Source organism: Diadema antillarum, unplaced genomic scaffold, assembly GCF_040938485.1.
Source record: "Diadema antillarum isolate AM-2024a unplaced genomic scaffold, OU_Dant_1.0 seq00000766_RagTag, whole genome shotgun sequence".
NCBI classification, from domain to species: Eukaryota; Metazoa; Echinodermata; class Echinoidea; order Diadematoida; family Diadematidae; genus Diadema; species Diadema antillarum.
The window spans coordinates 437,715-456,120 of NW_027271656.1; the positions used below are offsets into that span (position 1 = coordinate 437,715).

Genomic DNA, 18,406 nt, shown 5'->3' on the forward strand with positions numbered 1-18,406 from the left:
ACGACATACAGACAAGTCAGCCACACTGAGATGTTAGGATTACCTCGACCATAAAATCAAGCCATGCATTCAATACAATCCACCACGATCAGTAGGTACAGCCAATGACTGTGTAAAATGTTCATTGCATGAATACACATGCCTGGCACTGTGCCTTTAATGAATGCAGCACCCAAGTAGATGTGAGCTACAGATGAACAGGGCATTTCATGGTTAAAGTATAACATATACTGATATATCACAAGATATCTATCTGCAACATAACTTTGCAGTGCAGGGTACCATGATGTAGTAAAAGAGTTGTTTGTTTTTTTGATTGATTTTAAATGCATTCTTTGGTTTACATATCTTTGCACACTTGTCTTCTCTATCCTTTTAGATATATGTAGAAGTGAAGAAATGTGACCAGATATCTATCAAAAATGTAAGTATGGTATCCATGGTAATGGGAAATGGATCTTTGTAAAGCTTTGGAGAAATATACCTAAAATGTTAGCCTTGCAAATGTACTAAAAGCTTGTGCCACACATATTCCACATTCAGATACAAGAGCAACCTGGGCATTCTATGCTTCATAAATGGCTTTTCATTTATTCTTTTTACCTCCTCGGGAAGTACCAAAAAAAAAAAATAAAAAAAATTCGTTGCAGATTACACTTGTATCACATCCAATCGATTAAATGCATATACTGTATTTGGCAGAAACGGTTGCACACATGATGGAAATAATGACAACTCATATGTTTAGTAATGTCTTTTGGGGCAAGTATATTTCCTAACTGTTGAGTACCAAACTGTTCTTCACATAAAGAGAGATGCTACCACTGGAGTTAAGATCAAACTCCAAATGCTGTTACCACATACAAAAACTGCAGAAAAGAAGCAAAAAAAAAAAATTAAAGGACTCATGGAACTTCATTTGGAAGTATAAAGATGGACCATTATAGAAGATAGTGCCACATTCATCAACTAAAAATATCCTGGATCATACACGAGAACTTGCATTTCCTAGACAGTTTACCATTACACATTGCTCTCCAATCATTAATTTGCAATGAGGGCATAATTCCAAAATAAATGTGCAGAATTCAACAATTACATTCTGCAAATTCGCATCTGAAAATAAATCCAATTGACATTGACACATAATCATGCTAACTCTTTGATCACAAAAATAACTTACGGTTGTTTTCTGTTTTAATCTTTTTGAGGGGTGTTTGAAGACATGTACATTGTACATATCTTATCTTTTCCTTTTCCTTTCTTCGGTTGAAGTCCTTTTCGTGTGCTTGCCTGTAGCAGATGCAGGACTGGGATTCGTGCGAGATCGCTTACTGTCGTAATAATACATGTCCTCATACCGGTGTGATCTCCTCTCTTCGTCCCTGCCACTCATCCTCCGCGTGAAATGACGATGTTGCTGAGGCTGTGGGGGTGGTGTGGTCTCATGTCTCGCAGACGAAGGTGGAGCAGCGGGAGGCGGGCTTTGTCGGTGGCTTTTCACCTTGGGCGGCACTCTCGACTCACTGGGGGAGTACCTGCGGGGCGGGGACACTCTGCGGGAGAAGCGGGATGATCTACGCTCCATCAGGGCGGATGGCACACGGCTACCCTCTGGTTCCTTGCTGGGGCCAGCTCCTTGCATATCCTTGTGCAGAGCGCCGCCAGACCTCGTGCGCTTCCTGGTGGCAGGTTTTGCTTGCTCCAAGTCTGGATCTGACGATGGCACGGACTGGGTTGGTGATGGGGACTGGTGGCGTGAACGCTTCATTCGACCATAGTGGAAGTACTCGTCTTCTTTTGATAGGTGAGGGGAATATGCTCTCCTGCGGGACTTTTTCCCATAGTCTCCTTCCTCTTCTTCCGCTTCCTGATTCCCCAACTCCCTGTAACCTGACTGACTCAGGGATTTTCTGTCTTTCTCATCAGGCACTTCACCCTCCTCCATGTCTGCATCTAACTCCCCTTCTTCAATTTCTTCATTCTTCCTTGTTAGTCTGCTGGTCTCCTCTCCTTCCCCACGTTTTGGAGTGCCTTCCCTCCTCCTTTGTCCATCGGCATCACTAGGGGATTGGGAAGAACTTCCATGGATCACTCCTCTGATGGAGCCACGACCACCTCCCTTTGGACTGTGGACAAGGACAATGGGAATAGCTTGCTGTCCATCACTCCTCTCATCCTTGAGTCCTTCAAACTCGGTGGGCTCATCCATCGTAGGGGTAGGAGGGTTGGCCATGGCTGGGTCATCAGACAGTTCATCTCCAGAAATATCCTCTGTCACCTTTGTAATTGATTCTTCATGCAAGGGTAAAACATCTTCTTCTACTTCCCCTTCTGAAGGAGCTTCTTCTCTCTGGTCCCTGGACTTCTTTGAGCTCTGGCTGGGTGTAGTGATATCAACAAGTTCTTCATCAGATGAAATGGCTTCTGTTTGCTGGAAAATAGATGACAGGGGTAGGGGCTTCCTGCTGGCTGCTGAATGGCTCTCTAGATTTGTCTTGTCAGACTCCTCAAATTCACACTCATCACTTGATATCTCTTCCCTCTCTAATTCCACAACAGATGCAATCCCTGTCCTCTCCTCTGCTGTGGTCAAACTTTGAGTTTCTGTCTCATTGTGTTCCCCAAGCTCTGCTCCTGTCTCATCCTTTGGCAAAATTGTTTTGCTACCCTCACTCTGCTCCTCTTCAACTTCTTTTTCCATAGATTGTTTCATATCTCCAGATTCAAGAGCCTCACATTCTCCAGTCTCTTTCAATGTGTTTGCATCCATAGGCTTTGTAGCAAGTTCAGCAGTTTGCTCTGTAAGCACACTTGAAGGAGAAGCAGGTGAGAGCTCCTTAGCCTCTGGGACATTGGTTGTTTGGTGTGGGTCAGTGTCGGACGCATCATCTTTGGGCTCAACTTTACAGACACTAGGAGGAGAAGTGGGTGAAGACTCCTTAGCTTCTGAGACATCTGTCATTTGATGCTGAGCAATATCAGACGCACTATCCTTAGGCACAGTTTCTTCAACATTCGGTCCTTTTTCCACTATGGCAGCACTGCCCTCAGAACTAGGAGTTTCTTCTGCCACTGAGTTCTCAATCCCTTCTCCTACTGTCTTTGAATCATCATCCACACCAGTATCAGATATTGGCGAACTCAATGATTCTACCAGAATCTCTTTCTTTTCCTCACAGGGTGGTTTCTCCTCCACAGGTCCCGTGTCAGCTTCAGCCGGGGAGTCAATCTTCGCACCTTCATTAGTATCAGGGAAATCTGTGATAGCTTCTTCTTGCAACTTTGATGATTCACCAACATCAGTCCCTATGGCTTTTCCTAAAAGATTTTCAGCATCTTCCTGCAATATGCCTGTCTCCATGTCAGCAACAGATGAAGACTTTGCATGTTCAGAGGGGATAGGGCTTGTGCTCTGTTCAGCTTTGCTGGCCATGCTGTCATCGGTCATAGCTGTGGCAACTGGGACTGTCGTCAGTAGCTCCTCCTCCTCCTCGTCCTGCAACCGTTGTTTCCTCCTGGAGGATTCCTCCCTCCAGCGCGGCGTTTTCTTCCCCTTACCTGTCGCAATCTGGAACGAAAACCTGCAGTACGTCTTCTTGCCATCTTTCTCCTCCTTGGATCGTGAGAGGAGCAGCTTGGCTCTCACCTGGCTCTTCTTCAGCATCTGCTTCTGGGTCAGGTTGAACGAAAGCAGGTAATGGAAGGGCACCAGTGCCTTCCTCCTCTCAATGCAGAAGATCCCCTGCCTGAAGATCGGCGGCAAGGGGACTGGCACCTTGCTCTGTAACTCCCCATCTGTGGGAGACACCTCGGGCACCTGCTGGGCATCACTGGCGTCACTCTGCGAGAGGAGGCTGCGCTGTCGCTTGGCTTCGCGCCTCTTCTCCTGCAGCTTCTGCTCCTTGAGTTTTTCCTTTGAGAGTCTGTTGTCGCCAGCCTCTTCCTCAAGCTTTCCTTGCTTCTGCCTTCGTTTTTCTGGAGAAACAAAAGAACATGTATAAGTTTTCATACACAATTTGTAGAAGGATAACTGACTTGAATAACATAAACAAAATGTTTCAACAAAAGTATTCAAAATCTTGAATTCAACTCCTAGCAAATACATTTAATATTCTTAGCAAAATCCCAAGTTTTTACAGTTTCTTCCAATTTCATCATATTTACCATGGCAAAATGTCTAGGCTAGGACAAAATAGCCAAACTGAGATCTATTACAAAGAAAACTGAAATGACAAACAAAATGTTAACCCCAGCTATTCAATTGTTTATACCCCATATGACCTTCCATTATGACAAATTTATACCTTTGACCTAACAAAAGAAGCTGCAATCAGCTAACCACATCTAAATGGTTATCCATGTCAACAGACAAATGGACAGAGGACAAGACAAGCAAAGATCATAAAGCCTACGGTAGCCTCAGTGTAATGGCATTAAGAGAGAGCTTCATTCACATTCCTGAAGCAGTGATTCTTTCATATCCCACACAGGAAAATTTGCATGATAAACACAAGCGAAGCACTTTGTAAAGCAGGACAGATTTGATGGGGCAAAATTTACAAATTGCTGCACTGTATATATCATCAGGAGTGCTACTGTAGTATTCACAATTTTCTGTATTTAATATCAAGAAGCAACATTCAGAGTGTGATTAAATTCTTGATTTATACACGAAAAGTGTGCAAAGGCATCAAACAAACTGCATGTATCAGCAACTGCCAACTTCAATAACTGCCTATATGTCACTTCTCGTTTGATTTGAGCTGAAAGCAAGCCACACTATGCTGTTAATGTTTGGGTTTTTTTCATTTATGGACGAAGTACTATTTGAAACTCTCCACTTCTGAGTGTTTTCAGATCTAATTTTTGGTTAAGGACCATTGGTTGAATACATTGACAATATAAGAATATCAATCCTCTTAAAATACATGGAGCAAAGTGTCTTGACTACCAAATGACTATTAAAATGTTGACCTTGTTCTGTGGGGCTCTCTCCATGTTCCTTGTCTCTTTCTTCTTTCATCTGCTGCCGACGCCGTGCTCTCTCCTCTTTGGCCTCAGCCTGAGACATCGAGACAAGAAAATGAGAAAAGAATAGAACATTTAAAGGACAAGTTCACCTTCATAGACATGTGGGTTGAGTGAATGCAGCTATATTAGTAGAACACATCAGTGAGAGTTTGAGCAAAATCGGACAATCCGTTCAAAAGTTATGAATTTTTGAAGTTTCTGCTCAGTCAAGGCTGGATGGAAAGACTACTATAGCTTGTGATGTCACATGAGTACAACGATATAAAGGAAGAATAAAGAAAATTCAACATATTTCCATTTTTCTCGCATAACAAAAGAACACTTGACTTCTCTCTTTCAAAAGGCAGGGGGAATAATATTACCCTCAACATATATCAGTAGCAAATGAAAGACATGTGCACTTTATTCAAAAAGTAAAGTTTTGTGAAATTCTCTTTTTATTTTCCTTATATAGTTGTACGCATGTGACATCATACACTGTAGTAGTCTTCTCTTCCAGCAGTGACTGCGCAGATACTTAAAATATTCATAACTTTTGAACGGATTGTCCAATTTTCCTCAAACTTTCACTGATGTGTTCTACTGATATTGCTGCATTCTCTCAATCCTTATGTATATGAAGGTGGACTTGTCCTTTAATGCTTTTATATCAATGGCTATGTATTACATAATCACAACTAGCAATGTAAAACATGCAAAAAAGCTACATGTATGTTTTATATTTTGCTACCTTATTGACATCATTTGAAAGAAAATAGAGGGAATTAATGGCAGAAAAAATATAACATTTTGCTGAAGATACTATCCTCAGTATTGCTTGAAAAAGTCCAGCTACATTTTATGTCACTAGGAAATGTAGAACTTGGTCCTCAGTGTTCATTTCTGCATACAGTAATTGTTCAGCTACACTTAATATCACAACTCATACTTATTTTGCCTCCGTACACAGGAAACTCAATCTCTGCATTGTTCCTTCGACCTTGATAATTGTTATGGGATATTTGATAGACAGAGTTCAAAGTTCAACTGTGCATTTATGAAATCATGACTGGAATGCAAGGCGAAAACAGATATGTGGAACATGGAATAAAATAGACATGCGCGGCAATAGCACAACGTTTGTCTTTCTCTGTGCTTGCAAGCTTTTTCATATTTTGTCCCAAGATGGCACTAAGTAACTAAAATATATGTTACATCGCAGCAACAGCATTTCCTAAATATTGCCTTTTTATATCTTGTGAATGCTTTATACATCCAACAGTTGCCATAAGATTACTTCACTATTTTTTGAGTAAATGCAATATACGCAAAATGAAATGACAGTTATATATTTTGTCGCATGAGCTCATTTCAGGCCGGAATGATCCAATTCTGAGACAGCCACAAAACTTTGCCCCCAAAAAAATTACTTCTACCACTTGAATTATTGATTTGTCTATGTATCCCTTCAAAAGGCTTAAGAAGACTAATAACCCCACCCCACCCCCCCCCAAAAAAAAAAACAAAAACAAAACACACACACACAGATAAACGAAGAGACGTCACCTTCCTACAGTCAAATGCAGAGTGAGGATAAATAACTCTGATTTTTATGATTTTGCTTAGAGAAAATTTGTGTTGCCCAGGAAAATACAACAAAAACAGAAAAATATGCATCACTCTCGCATCTTTAAGATGTTAGTGACATATGATCATATTAGTCATCATAAAATACCTGTCATGACATCTACATTTTTAAGTTACTCTATGACACTATTTTGCTTTAGGTAACTTTAAAAAAAAAATATATACATATAATATAGTTTGTTCCTGTTGTTTGCTGAAAATGACAGTAGTGCATCTATTTTGATAACTTAACCAGACATTGACCATAAAGTGACAAACAAGAAACAAAGATGTTGGAGCCACATTTCAAACATGAAGTCCACATTTGTAAGGCTCTTTACATCTTTTTTTTTTTCTCCTGTGTGCAAGTAACTGTTGACATCAGAACAGTATGTCAAATACCAGCTTAAAATAGCACCACTGATGACCAGTACAAATGTGCATTGCTCCTTGACGTTGATTTTCTTTTAATTTTTGAGGCATTATTTAGCCGATGGATAAAACTTTGTTCCCTGAACAGAAAAAAGAATATATTGTTTTATTGGTACAAATTTGTGATGTTTTACCATGTACAAATTGTAGTTGAAGACATCACATGTAGTGTCTGAGTATTTGCTGAAAACCTAATATCTTCTTCTCTCAAGATAACCTTTTATACTGTTAAAAGAAAGTTTTTTCTATCATTGTGTAACCTAAAGACCTCCCTTTGGCCATGTTTGATTATGATTTACACAGTCAAGGGTAATTTGCACTACAAATATACAACAATGGTTTCAAATCTCAATTACAAAGCCAAAGCCAAGTATGAAAGGGTATCGCCTTAACACGCTGTAGCAGCCTGTCCTACAGCATTGTATTGTTATGATTTTTGTACTTTAAACTTAAAAGTGAATTATCAAATGTTGCTTAAAACAAAGTATCATTCACAAAGGATCATTAGAAATTTACACTGTGAGTGGCTTGAGAGAGAGTGGATTAAAAAAAAAAAAATTATGCATTTAGTTGTATGCAAAAATGACATAGACAACAATAAAAAGACAAAACCTGTCTTATTTCCCCGTTTTCGAAGGTATGACATGATTGGATAGCACTATACAAAAGCAATCATTTCCTCAAATGCCATTAAATGCCATAAAACAAACATACGTTTAAGTTCTAAAGAATCTAGGTACAGTAGGCTAAGACAGTACTTATTACTATCAAAAACTCAATCCTCACACACCCCCAGTAGACAACACAGCTGCATGTGCATGTCACGCTTGCTCTTCACTCAGCTAGTAATTTCACTCAAAATTGCTATCAATGTTAAAATACACAGCAATTCGTCAAAATGTGGGGACGAGTATGTACGATATTCAAAGGAATATCAAAGAAATCATCTACGCCAGGATATCAAAGTGAACAGAAATATACCCAGTAATGAAAAAGAAAAGAAAAGCCATGGAAATGTAAACGATAAGCAAAACACAATGACTGAGTGAAGGATAAAAACAAACAAACAAACAGTGAAGCTGTTAGAGTGGAATAATAATAATAATAATATATATATATATATAATCATGCATAAACACACACAGTGAGTGACACTGCAAAAAAAAAAAAACAAACAAACAAAAACATTTTTTTCCATCGCCACCTTTCCTGCACTGTGCAGCAAATGGCAAATCTAAACCATGCTCAAGTTGGCAGTAATATATAGAGCAAAATTAAACAGGATGGCTACAAGTTTGACCACCATTAACGGTTTCACTTATTCTTCTTGGGTGCAACAATTTTTATATCTCTGCAGAGGCCAAAAACGTTTACTTCATTAAAAATGCAAACAAACAAAAAAAGTAAGTGCAAAAGAACCCATTAAGGCACAAATTAAGAAAAAAAAATCTTCTTATCTATAATTCCCACTTATTCAATGAAATATGTAGGGGTTTTTTATAAAGTGAAGTACATCGTTGTGCACATCACAATTTGTTTTACAGTTTATCAAAGCAAATTCTAAAGGTTAGTCTAGCCGTTCAGTAGCTGATGATAAAACATGAAATTGTGTGGAATACTACTTTAACAGCATTGACGTTTGCAAAAGAACAGAGCTAGTGTGACAAAAATTGAATCTACCGTATATGGTAATGTTCCATTAAGAATGACTTTAATTTGATTCTTGTGGTATTTTAACTGAATTTTGTTGCACATGCACATGAAAGCAACTGGTGATGTAGAGAATGAAGAAATGTCTTTCACTAGAAATGCCACAGTGCTTTATCCAGCTGAGACAATGCTTATCTATGGATGAGATTTGTATTTTGAGCACATAACTTAACGTGAAAAGCCACTTCATGTTTAAGTTGACTATAATAAATGGAGTAAAATCAAATACACGGGTCAGTACAAGTTTCATTAGAACTTTATAATGTGATGGAAGTTTAGAGCTTTATATCAAAGATAATGATCATAATCCAACTATTCAGAATTAGACAAGACAATGTCAGTGCTTTAGATGGCTCTCCAAATGGTTAATTGTATAAAAAACTTTTGCAAAATCCATCTTTGGGTCAATAATTCAGCAGCCTATTTCATTACGAAATGACTGATTTCGTAACCAAATAGGCCATGTGACACTTGGCGCTCCATACAAATTGCCCATGGTTTAAACCACAGTTTCATTTATACCTCCTTCGTGAATTCGGGCCATTGAATCTAACTTTGCTGTGCCATGTTATCTTTGTTTGATTTACTCTATTTGAGGAGGTCAATTTACAAATTTGGGGTTCCACTTTAAGACATAGAAATAACAAAAAATATAACTACCAAGCAGACATTTCTTTACAAAAGTAAAATGTGCATCCAGTCACACGGAAAACTTAAAGTTGCGAATCAGCAAGCATACATCATGGCAAAATGTCATTGTGTCAAGAGGTTTTTTTTTTTTTTTTTGGGGGGGGGGGTGATATCTCATTTGCCTCACTATTATGAGACACGCTTTCAAGGTATTAATCTAAGGTGCACCATTGTGTCAACTTTTAGAAGATGTTTCTGATACTTAAAGAAAGGAAAGTGTATATCATTACACTCCTTCATGAGCATCAATACTTCGTTTCCTTGCTGAAAGGGAAAATCAAACCCAAATATGTGGATTGAGGGAATTAAGTAATATCAGTGGAACACTGAAGTTTGAGGTAAACTGGACAATCAAATGAAAATGTATACATTTTGAAAGACTGAGTACTATTATTGCTGGCTGAGAAGACTACATTTTCAGACATTTTGTTTGGACAATATGGAGAAAATATATTTTAAAGAAATTAATAATATTTTATGCTTTTCTAGCATTTATGCAGCACTTGGCTCTCCTCTTTCAGAAAACAGTGGGACAATAATACAATTAACATATGACAGTAACAAGTCAAGGAAATATGTACTTTTAATATAAAATGAAACTTTGTGGAATTCTCATTATATTTTCATTATATCATCGTCCACATGTGACATCAGTGTAGAAGTGTCCTGTCACAGTGAGGGCTGCACCTAAACTTAAAAAACGCATGGATGTTTGAAGGATATTCCAATTTTCCTCAAACTTCACAAACATGTTCTACTGATATTGCTGCATTGACTCAATCCACATGTATATTTGGGTATCATTCCCCTTTAACTTTATCTGTTCTGCATCTTCCCAAGTCCTGTTTGTGAGTAGTTGAACATCTATTGACGATTAGGCTTGGATAGGGGAAAACCCATCACCTTCGTAATATCTCTTTCCTTTTGGTATAGAAGCATTCTATGACAGTACAGATATTTGAATCTAGGCAGGGGGGAGAAGCCCTCAAAATAATTTCAGGCACCTTGCAAACTAATTGATGTTGCAACTATTTTTGAAAGCTGCCATGACAGAACAACGATGACGACACTTGACGAAAAACGGTTCTTTGACAATATTTCCACCAAAAATAGAGAAAAAAATGCAAGGGAACTGTATTGAAATGAATACATCACAGAGCTGAATGCCAAGTAAAAGCGAAATGCTGAAAATTGGTCTCCATTTGAGATGTGTCCCATAGGAAAGAGTGCTGGAAGAGCAAATTGTTGATGCAGATGTATGTGACAACAGAGTATATAATGCCTGATTCACACCAATCTTGAAAATATATTCCCTGCTGTTAAAGAAATTTTTTGATGACTGACAAAGTGGGTGAATTGAATGGGAAAAAGGAGAAGAAAAGAGAGAAAATTTTAAAAAAGACTCATCCCAACCTTTAGGGTTGCTGAGGTTGATTAATACAAACTGCAATTTCATGTCACACGTATTTAGGAGAAGGCGTTAGTGAGCACCTTCTGGGCTTTGGCTCCATGTGAACTGTGGTGCTGAGCAATCCATGCTTTGGTTTCCTGTTTCACGACACAAGAGTATAAACAATAGATGTTGTGACTTGAGGATTCACCCGAATAAACTCCCTCCCTATTCCAGCTCACTGCTCTTACTTGGAGGATCTAAAAATGTCATTTTTCCCCCCACATGATCCCAGTTATCGCACCCGTGTAGGATGTATATATGTGATGAGATATGCAAACATATGAGAGCACTTAAACCTATGACCAAAAAAATTATGATGAGCAAGCTGTGAAACCAGAGACAGAATCTCAAACCATAATGACCAATGGGAGTTAAAGTAAAAATAACCATGCTCTAATCCCCAATCGTGCATACATCTATCATTACTTTTCTATGAGACACTTGCTCAAATGACAGGGACCTTCACTGCTGTTTTGGTCTTTAATACGTAAGGGACAAATAGCACTACTTTCTACTGAAAAAAAAAAGAAGAATTAAAATCTGACCTGCTGGGATAGGATCGATTCTACATAGGCACAAAGAACACTACAAAGGTATGTGACATGAAGGCAGCCAAGAATGGAACATGAATGAGCATAATTTGTCCAAAGGAAACTGATTGCTTCTTACGGCTTTTTTCCTTCTCTCTGCCTTGGTGGCTTCGTCTTCGCTGTCACTCATGTACTGCCTCTTCCATCTCGCTTCTCCAGGGCGAGGTGAGGATTTCCCGCCCGATGAGGCAGGGGAGACGCTGCGCTCGGGGTTCGTCTTCGATGCCAGCAGCATAGTGATGGACTTTGGCACACTGTCTTTGGTCTCAGCCTCTGGCTTAGCTGCTGCTGGATGAACAAGTCAAGCAGCACAAAACTCAGTTTTCACAGTCAGCAGGGTTTCGATATATCACACGAGCAATTACTTTTCACATCACACATGAACTCAGAGCAGCCTCCCCCCCCCCCCCACCATAAACCACTGACAATAACTGAATAAAAATGTGAGATATATACAAATATCCACGTACAAATATCCATAGACATACTTCCATATATCTACGGATGCACATACAGTCTGGCTAAACAAACACATGAATTCATGAATTAATCATTAAAATCAGCCTAATAGCAATCTGAGTAATTACAATGGAAGTAGCTTGTGATGTTAATGCCAAAATCTACCACTGTTGATACCTCTGGTTTACCATGAATTTTCTACTGAATTTGTAATCAGCTTCATCTATACCCCTTCCTTGCCTACAAACTTTTGCAATGTCACTAACAGTCTGGATGTCTAAATAATACCCAGTGCATCAAAAACAATGCTTACCATGGAAAAAGAGAATATGAATTTCACAACTCTTCTCCATGTTTCATTCTCCCTGATAAACAATGAAACAAAGCTCAAAGTGCTTACCTTTTTTCGCACTGTAATCATCAGTATCCTCTCCACCACTTTCGTCACTGCTGGCAGATGAACTCGATGAGGAGCTAATCTTGTCATCAAATGATGACAGATCACTGGTGTGGACGGAACTGACGGTCACGTCCGACACGTGGCTGTCTGAGTCAGACATGTGGTCAGGGATGTCTTCAGGGAAGAAGTCTCTGCTGTCATCATCCTTATCAACGTCTTTTGTCTTGTTTTCATCATCCTTATCAGCATCTTTCTTCTTGTTTTCGTCATCCTTATCAGCGTCTTTTGTCTTGTCTTCATCGTCCAGTGCCGAGCCTGGTGAGGACACATCTTCAAGATGCTTGGATAACAGGTCCTCCTCCCACGGAGTTTTCTCACTGTCTGACGACATCTGCGTCGACAGCGTCTCGTCTCTGGAGAAAATTCCCGACTCCTTGAGTGCTGACTTGCTTGGGGGTGGGGAGTCAACCTCACTGGCAGTTGGTGTCTGATGACCTGCTCTGTCTAAAAGGATGCCTTTGAGGCTCCCTGTGCTTGAAGAATGCTTCCTCTTGCCAAGTGTGGGAGTGTATTCCGGACTTGGAATCTCATCAGCGGGGGAAATCGATTCCTTTTCTGGATTCTGTTCTCCCACAGAATCCTTACTGCTTTCATCCACACTAGCGACTGGTACATTTGACGGAGAGGAAGTTTTCCCTCTGGGCGTGCTTCCTTGCTCTCCTGATGCTCTAGCTGCGGCCTTCATAAGTAGCTTCTTGGCTGTAGCTTTGGTTGGGTCCATCCTAATTACCCTGACAACCTTGGTGCCATCAGCTTTCCTAACCACCACCTTCTTCACAATACTGATTCTCTTCTTTAGCGGGGGTGCCTTTGCTGGCGTTGCTTTTGCTGGAGGTGTAGTTGTGACAGGTTGTGCCTTTTCCTCACTTGCTTTTGGTTTCTCTGAGAGTTGGCCATCATCGCTGTTAATGCTCAGTGGGCCGGAGGACACTGAATCCAGACTTGGGGTTGATGACACTGAAGAGGTTCGCCTCCTTTCCGGGACGATGCTTGGTGGAAGTGGAGGGGGAGAAGCTTCCTTTGCTTTGGGAAGAGGAGGTGGCTTGGGCTGCTCCTGAATAGAACTCGTCTCGGGCAGAGGTGGAGGGAGAGGATGATCAAGAATTTCACCGGGAAGTGGGGGTGGTTTTGGCTGGGAAACTGGGGTCTGAAGAGGCGATGTGCCCCATGCGATGTGGGGGCTATCAGCTGGGGATCCCTTCACACCAGGAACTACTGGACTTGAACTTTGGCCACTGCTTCCTATAGAAACAACCACAGATAGCAAACATACTCTACAATACATGTCTTGTATGTCAAATCTATTAACCCAACATTGTACCATCAGGGCACTTTACAACTTATATGGACATTATATGGAAAAATCAGATTCAAACTCAGATCCCTGTGGGAAAAAAAAAAGTTAATACAGTTTTCACTCAACCAAGTCATGATGATTTGAGGTTGACTTGATGACTTGCTGATACAAATCTTCTTTGACAGTGCAGAATATTACTCGACATGACAGATTTATGCATGGCAGTTGATGACGGCAGTCTTGCTATTCTATCCTTTTTCTCACTGACATAAATTGTACTTCAACATTACAGTTGACATCATTCATACCCTTGTGTAAATAACATCATTCTATTTGAGAGTAATCTTCAAGTTACAAAATATGCAACATTTTGTTTAATACAAAACTGGTGTGACAATTTCTTGTTATGGTTAATATGTCTATTTAGCAGTGTAAATTTCTTGGCAGAGGTTTTTTTGTTGTTGTCTGTTTTCACTTTCCAAATGTACAAAACAAGATGTCTTAAAAACCCACATTCAGCTGCACTATCATTAAAATAGTGCTGCTTCAACATTACAGATATTTTCGCGGGCTTTAGAATTCGCACTAGCCAAAATTAGCGCAAAATAAGCGAAAATTAATGTACCACAAAAATTCAAATGTTTACAGGAGTTAAAGGTGTAGTCTTATCTACCTCTGGTACTGTGTTGTCATGTTTTCAGCTCACATAATCCCTATCCTAACGGTAATCCCAAAGTGCTCACCTGGCTGAGGGGTGACAGAGCTGCCATCCACTGCTTTGAAAGTCTCCGCAACTTTGGGATCACCACTGGTAGAAGATTTGTTGTCACTGTGGAGGTACTCTTTGACGACTGCCTCTATGCGGGGGAGAAATATGTGTTGTACCTGGGCATCCACAACTTGTTCAATGATTCTCTCGACTCCCGAAGCGAGCATCTCTGATCTGAAATTTAATCAGCACATTATTTCAAGGAGTTTTTAGTGTGAAATGGTAACATGCTATTTAAAGCTGTGAGTGAAATCCTAAAAAGCTGTGTGAGATTCTAAGTGTGATAAAAAAAAGGTACATACTGATAATTAAACCTCAGATGTAAGTCAAACATGCGTTTGCCTCAACACTGTACTAAATATACTGGTTGAAAATTTATATCTTTGGATCACAGCTCATTCAATGTTTTATCAAACGTTAAAAGGTCAGCCAATATAGCACCATTGAGAACATCTCGAGCCTGAAGTTTTCACAGCCCAATCTGGCAGCCAGGGTCTTGCGTGAATGTGTGCACTTCACTTGTGATATCGCACAAGTGCACACATGGGGTGCAATATCTTATTTTATTTATTTATCTATTTATATATATATATACAAAATTTGTATATATATATATATATGTTTTGTTGTTGTTGTTGTTGTTTTTTTTTTTTGGGGGGGGGGCAGGGTCAAGGTATTTCATTTTATTTGCGGATGACCCCACTGCAAAACATGATGGTATACCTTACCCAGGACTGCACACTCACCCATTTTTTCTTCTAGTCCGACCTGTCTGTTAGATCAGTAGGTACCTAATTTTCCATCTTTTACCAGTGGTCAATTCCCAAAAAAGTTACTGGTCCGACAGCGACTTTTACTGGTCAGGGACTGTCGGACCAGTGCCAGTGTGAAGCGCTGCCTTACCTCACTGGGGAAGATACAAAATGTACACATGCAGTTTTAAATCACAGGCAATTACACACATTAAACAGTGTATCCATTCCACTCACTCAGTGATTTGTCGTCTCAGGCTGTTCCTCAGATGGTTTTTGTTCATGTCAGGAGTCCATGTGAATTTTGCTAGGAAAGTGGAAACATAACCTTCCACCCTTGATCGCAGGTTCTGATATGCTGGCTGCAAAGACAGAAAAAATGACACTATCAAGTTTATTTAGAACTGACAGATTTGAAAAATGGTATGTTAGTAATGCAATTGACACAACATTTAACAGGCCTAGAATAGTAATGCTACTTTGACTCAATAATGAAATGACATTAATGAAAACTTGGCAATATTTGTTTTTCATTGATAAGCATACATTTGCCATTCAATACTTGACCTGTTCACAAATCTAGCATTACATTTTTTAGCTTCTTCTTTCTTCTGGAATTTTGTTATCAGCATGCATGGGCCCCATTTGATTAAAAGTTGATATGATACTAATTGGATGGCAACTCTTGCTGGAATGGCAATTGTCATGGTATGGACAAGAATCCAGCTTCCTGAGTGGCTGTTGTTATGGAAAGTTATCACTCCAGCAAGAGTTGCTATCCAAACATCTCATGAAAGGGGGCCCACGCCCAGGTACAAGGTTGAAATCCAATCCCTGAGCAAAACAATGTCCCTCAGCCCTCAGGCTATTGACCTACAAAAGGTGTAGAAATGGGCATTTTAGATTATTAGTTAATTGGTTTCCACATGTAGCAGGCGGTCGACTTTTGGACGGTGTTGTGGTCGAATTAATTATTAATGCCATGATGAGCTGGTCCTGTTTGCATTAGATCTGGGCCTACTACTATTATTAAAACTCCTCCAAACATTGAAACAGACACTAACATTTTACTTTTTACTAGAATCTAGTATTGTAGTATTATGTCTACTTTAGACTTCTAACGTTAGTAACATTAACAAGACAGATTTTTCTGCCTAACTGCACGAGAGCGGCATAGAACTCTAATCATCGAACCAGGCCAAGTAAATCTTTGAGTAAGAGTATTATGTGAGTAAGACTCAAGAGCTGCGACAAGGGATTATTGCATCAAGAGTCAAGAGGCTCTCACACCACACCAGCACACTGCACCCAAAATGTCCAAGTCTGGCAGGATCACATCAGCATTGTCTAGTATTAAAAAAGTGCAGAGCCGCCAGTGGCTTGTGGCAGTGCGGTCATTGTGCAATGCGTGGTGGGGAACATTTTAACGTATTCCCACATACTCACTACCGTGTGGGTGTTTATGTTTGCGGCCGGCCTCGCACATATTTATGCCTCGGCCTCGGAAATTTACTACGTAGTCGTGATCGTACTAGTACAAAAGGGGTTTTCGGTTATTCCTAAAATGCCTCCAACCTGATCATGAGTCAGATCATTATTAGTACCTTATAATAAATTCATTCTCTGTACGGGCCCACTTGCTACAGCCTGGGATAAGAATAAGATGATGGTCTATGGACCAGCAGTGTCAGTGATGGACCCAGTCCCAGGTTCCATCTCATACACGATACACAGCCCACGGCTGAGCTGCGCTTACCTTTGTGTCCACATCGCCAAGGCAATCACGACGAAATTGATCGAAAATTCCTTGGGATTTAACTCTGTCTACAATCCTGGTAACTAGCGCAGGATCAACTCCATTCGCGGTTGCCGACATGTTGGACTAATGGAGGTATAGGCCAAACAGATTCAGATGAAAATGCTTTTCTTTGGCTTTGGCGTGGCCCCAAGATCGCGCTAAGTCGTTCGCGATGTGGGGTGTATTCATAATATGTATGTACAAGTGCGCCCGCTTTTGGCCATGCATAGCATTCATCACTTTCGAAGAGGCTGACGACAATAATATTTACTTAGGCCTCCATGTAGTACAATAATTCTCTACAATATTTAGTGATACATTTATATTCATTTTGACTTGTATTTTGTGAATTGAGAGGACTGAAACAGAACTCATGTCCGGCGGTATGCCTCTAATGCACTAACTGTGTAGATTTCCCCAGAGTAGAGATAACAAATTACTCATTCCTGCATCCATTCAAGAATGAAGTAGGTCCCTATGGGCATACATGTAGATGTATTCATAATATTCATTATCTCATCCTACAGTCATGCCTACGGAATTAGTTTGCCAACATTGTATCATCGATGATTTCAGCATTGAACTGATTTTTTTTTTAATGTCTATTAAGGCATTGTTCCGTTGCTGTTTTCCCCATCTACTTTGCTGTACCAGTAAAGCAAGAATATGAATTTCAGTCAAACGAATGTATAGGCCTATTTCACAGGTTTGATAATATTAGGCTATATGTAACGATCAACGCATAGGATTATTCATTAGCCAAGGCTTATGGCTCGGTCACACTGCCCAAAAGTCGCGTAAACGCATGAATCACGCAAGAAATTTGGTTGTGCGTGCTTGTCCGTCGAGAATTTTCGCTGATTTACGCAATGAAAATCACCGATGAATTGCCCACGAACTATATGGAAAGATCACGCAAAAATAACTAACAAACCACGCACTTTCAGCGCAAAGGCACGCAAAGGCCCCAAATAGGGCGAATACGTGGTTATGCGCGACGACTGAGGTCCACGGTAAACCCTTGGAATATCAGTGATCGTTCGCGAAAATGTTGCCGCTATCGCGTCCACCGACGACTTTCCACTGACGATAAGCAGACATTATATGACGTATGTTTCGCGCTTATAACACCTACGTATCACTGAAAAATCACTGAAAAAAACAAATAAGCGCATGTAATACTTATGAAATACTGATGATTCACTGATGTATCACTAACAAGTCACGTATGATTGGCGCTTTATTAAAACGGCCATTTTATCATAATATCCCGTCAGGCCAATTCCCGCTGTCGACGGGTGCACATTAAACCCGTGTTTTGCGTGACCTTTCCGTATATTTCTTGCGCAATTCATCG

At 40.0% G+C, this 18,406-nt stretch overlaps 1 protein-coding gene across 1 annotated transcript; it reads right to left on the reverse strand.

Annotated features, from left to right (window-relative positions):
- Window positions 1–323: 323 nt before the first annotated feature.
- LOC139738719 (uncharacterized) lies at window positions 324–17,215 on the reverse strand. Its single transcript, XM_071649355.1, has 8 exons — window positions 17,008–17,215; window positions 15,489–15,613; window positions 14,474–14,673; window positions 12,374–13,675; window positions 11,594–11,799; window positions 10,963–11,019; window positions 4,978–5,065; window positions 324–3,978 (listed from the first exon to the last, which is right to left on the reverse strand). Exons 1-8 carry the CDS (start codon window positions 17,125–17,127, stop codon window positions 1,244–1,246), a joined length of 4,833 nt encoding a protein of 1,610 aa, XP_071505456.1. The 5' UTR covers window positions 17,128–17,215; the 3' UTR covers window positions 324–1,243.
- Between the last annotated feature and the right edge of the window lie 1,191 nt (window positions 17,216–18,406).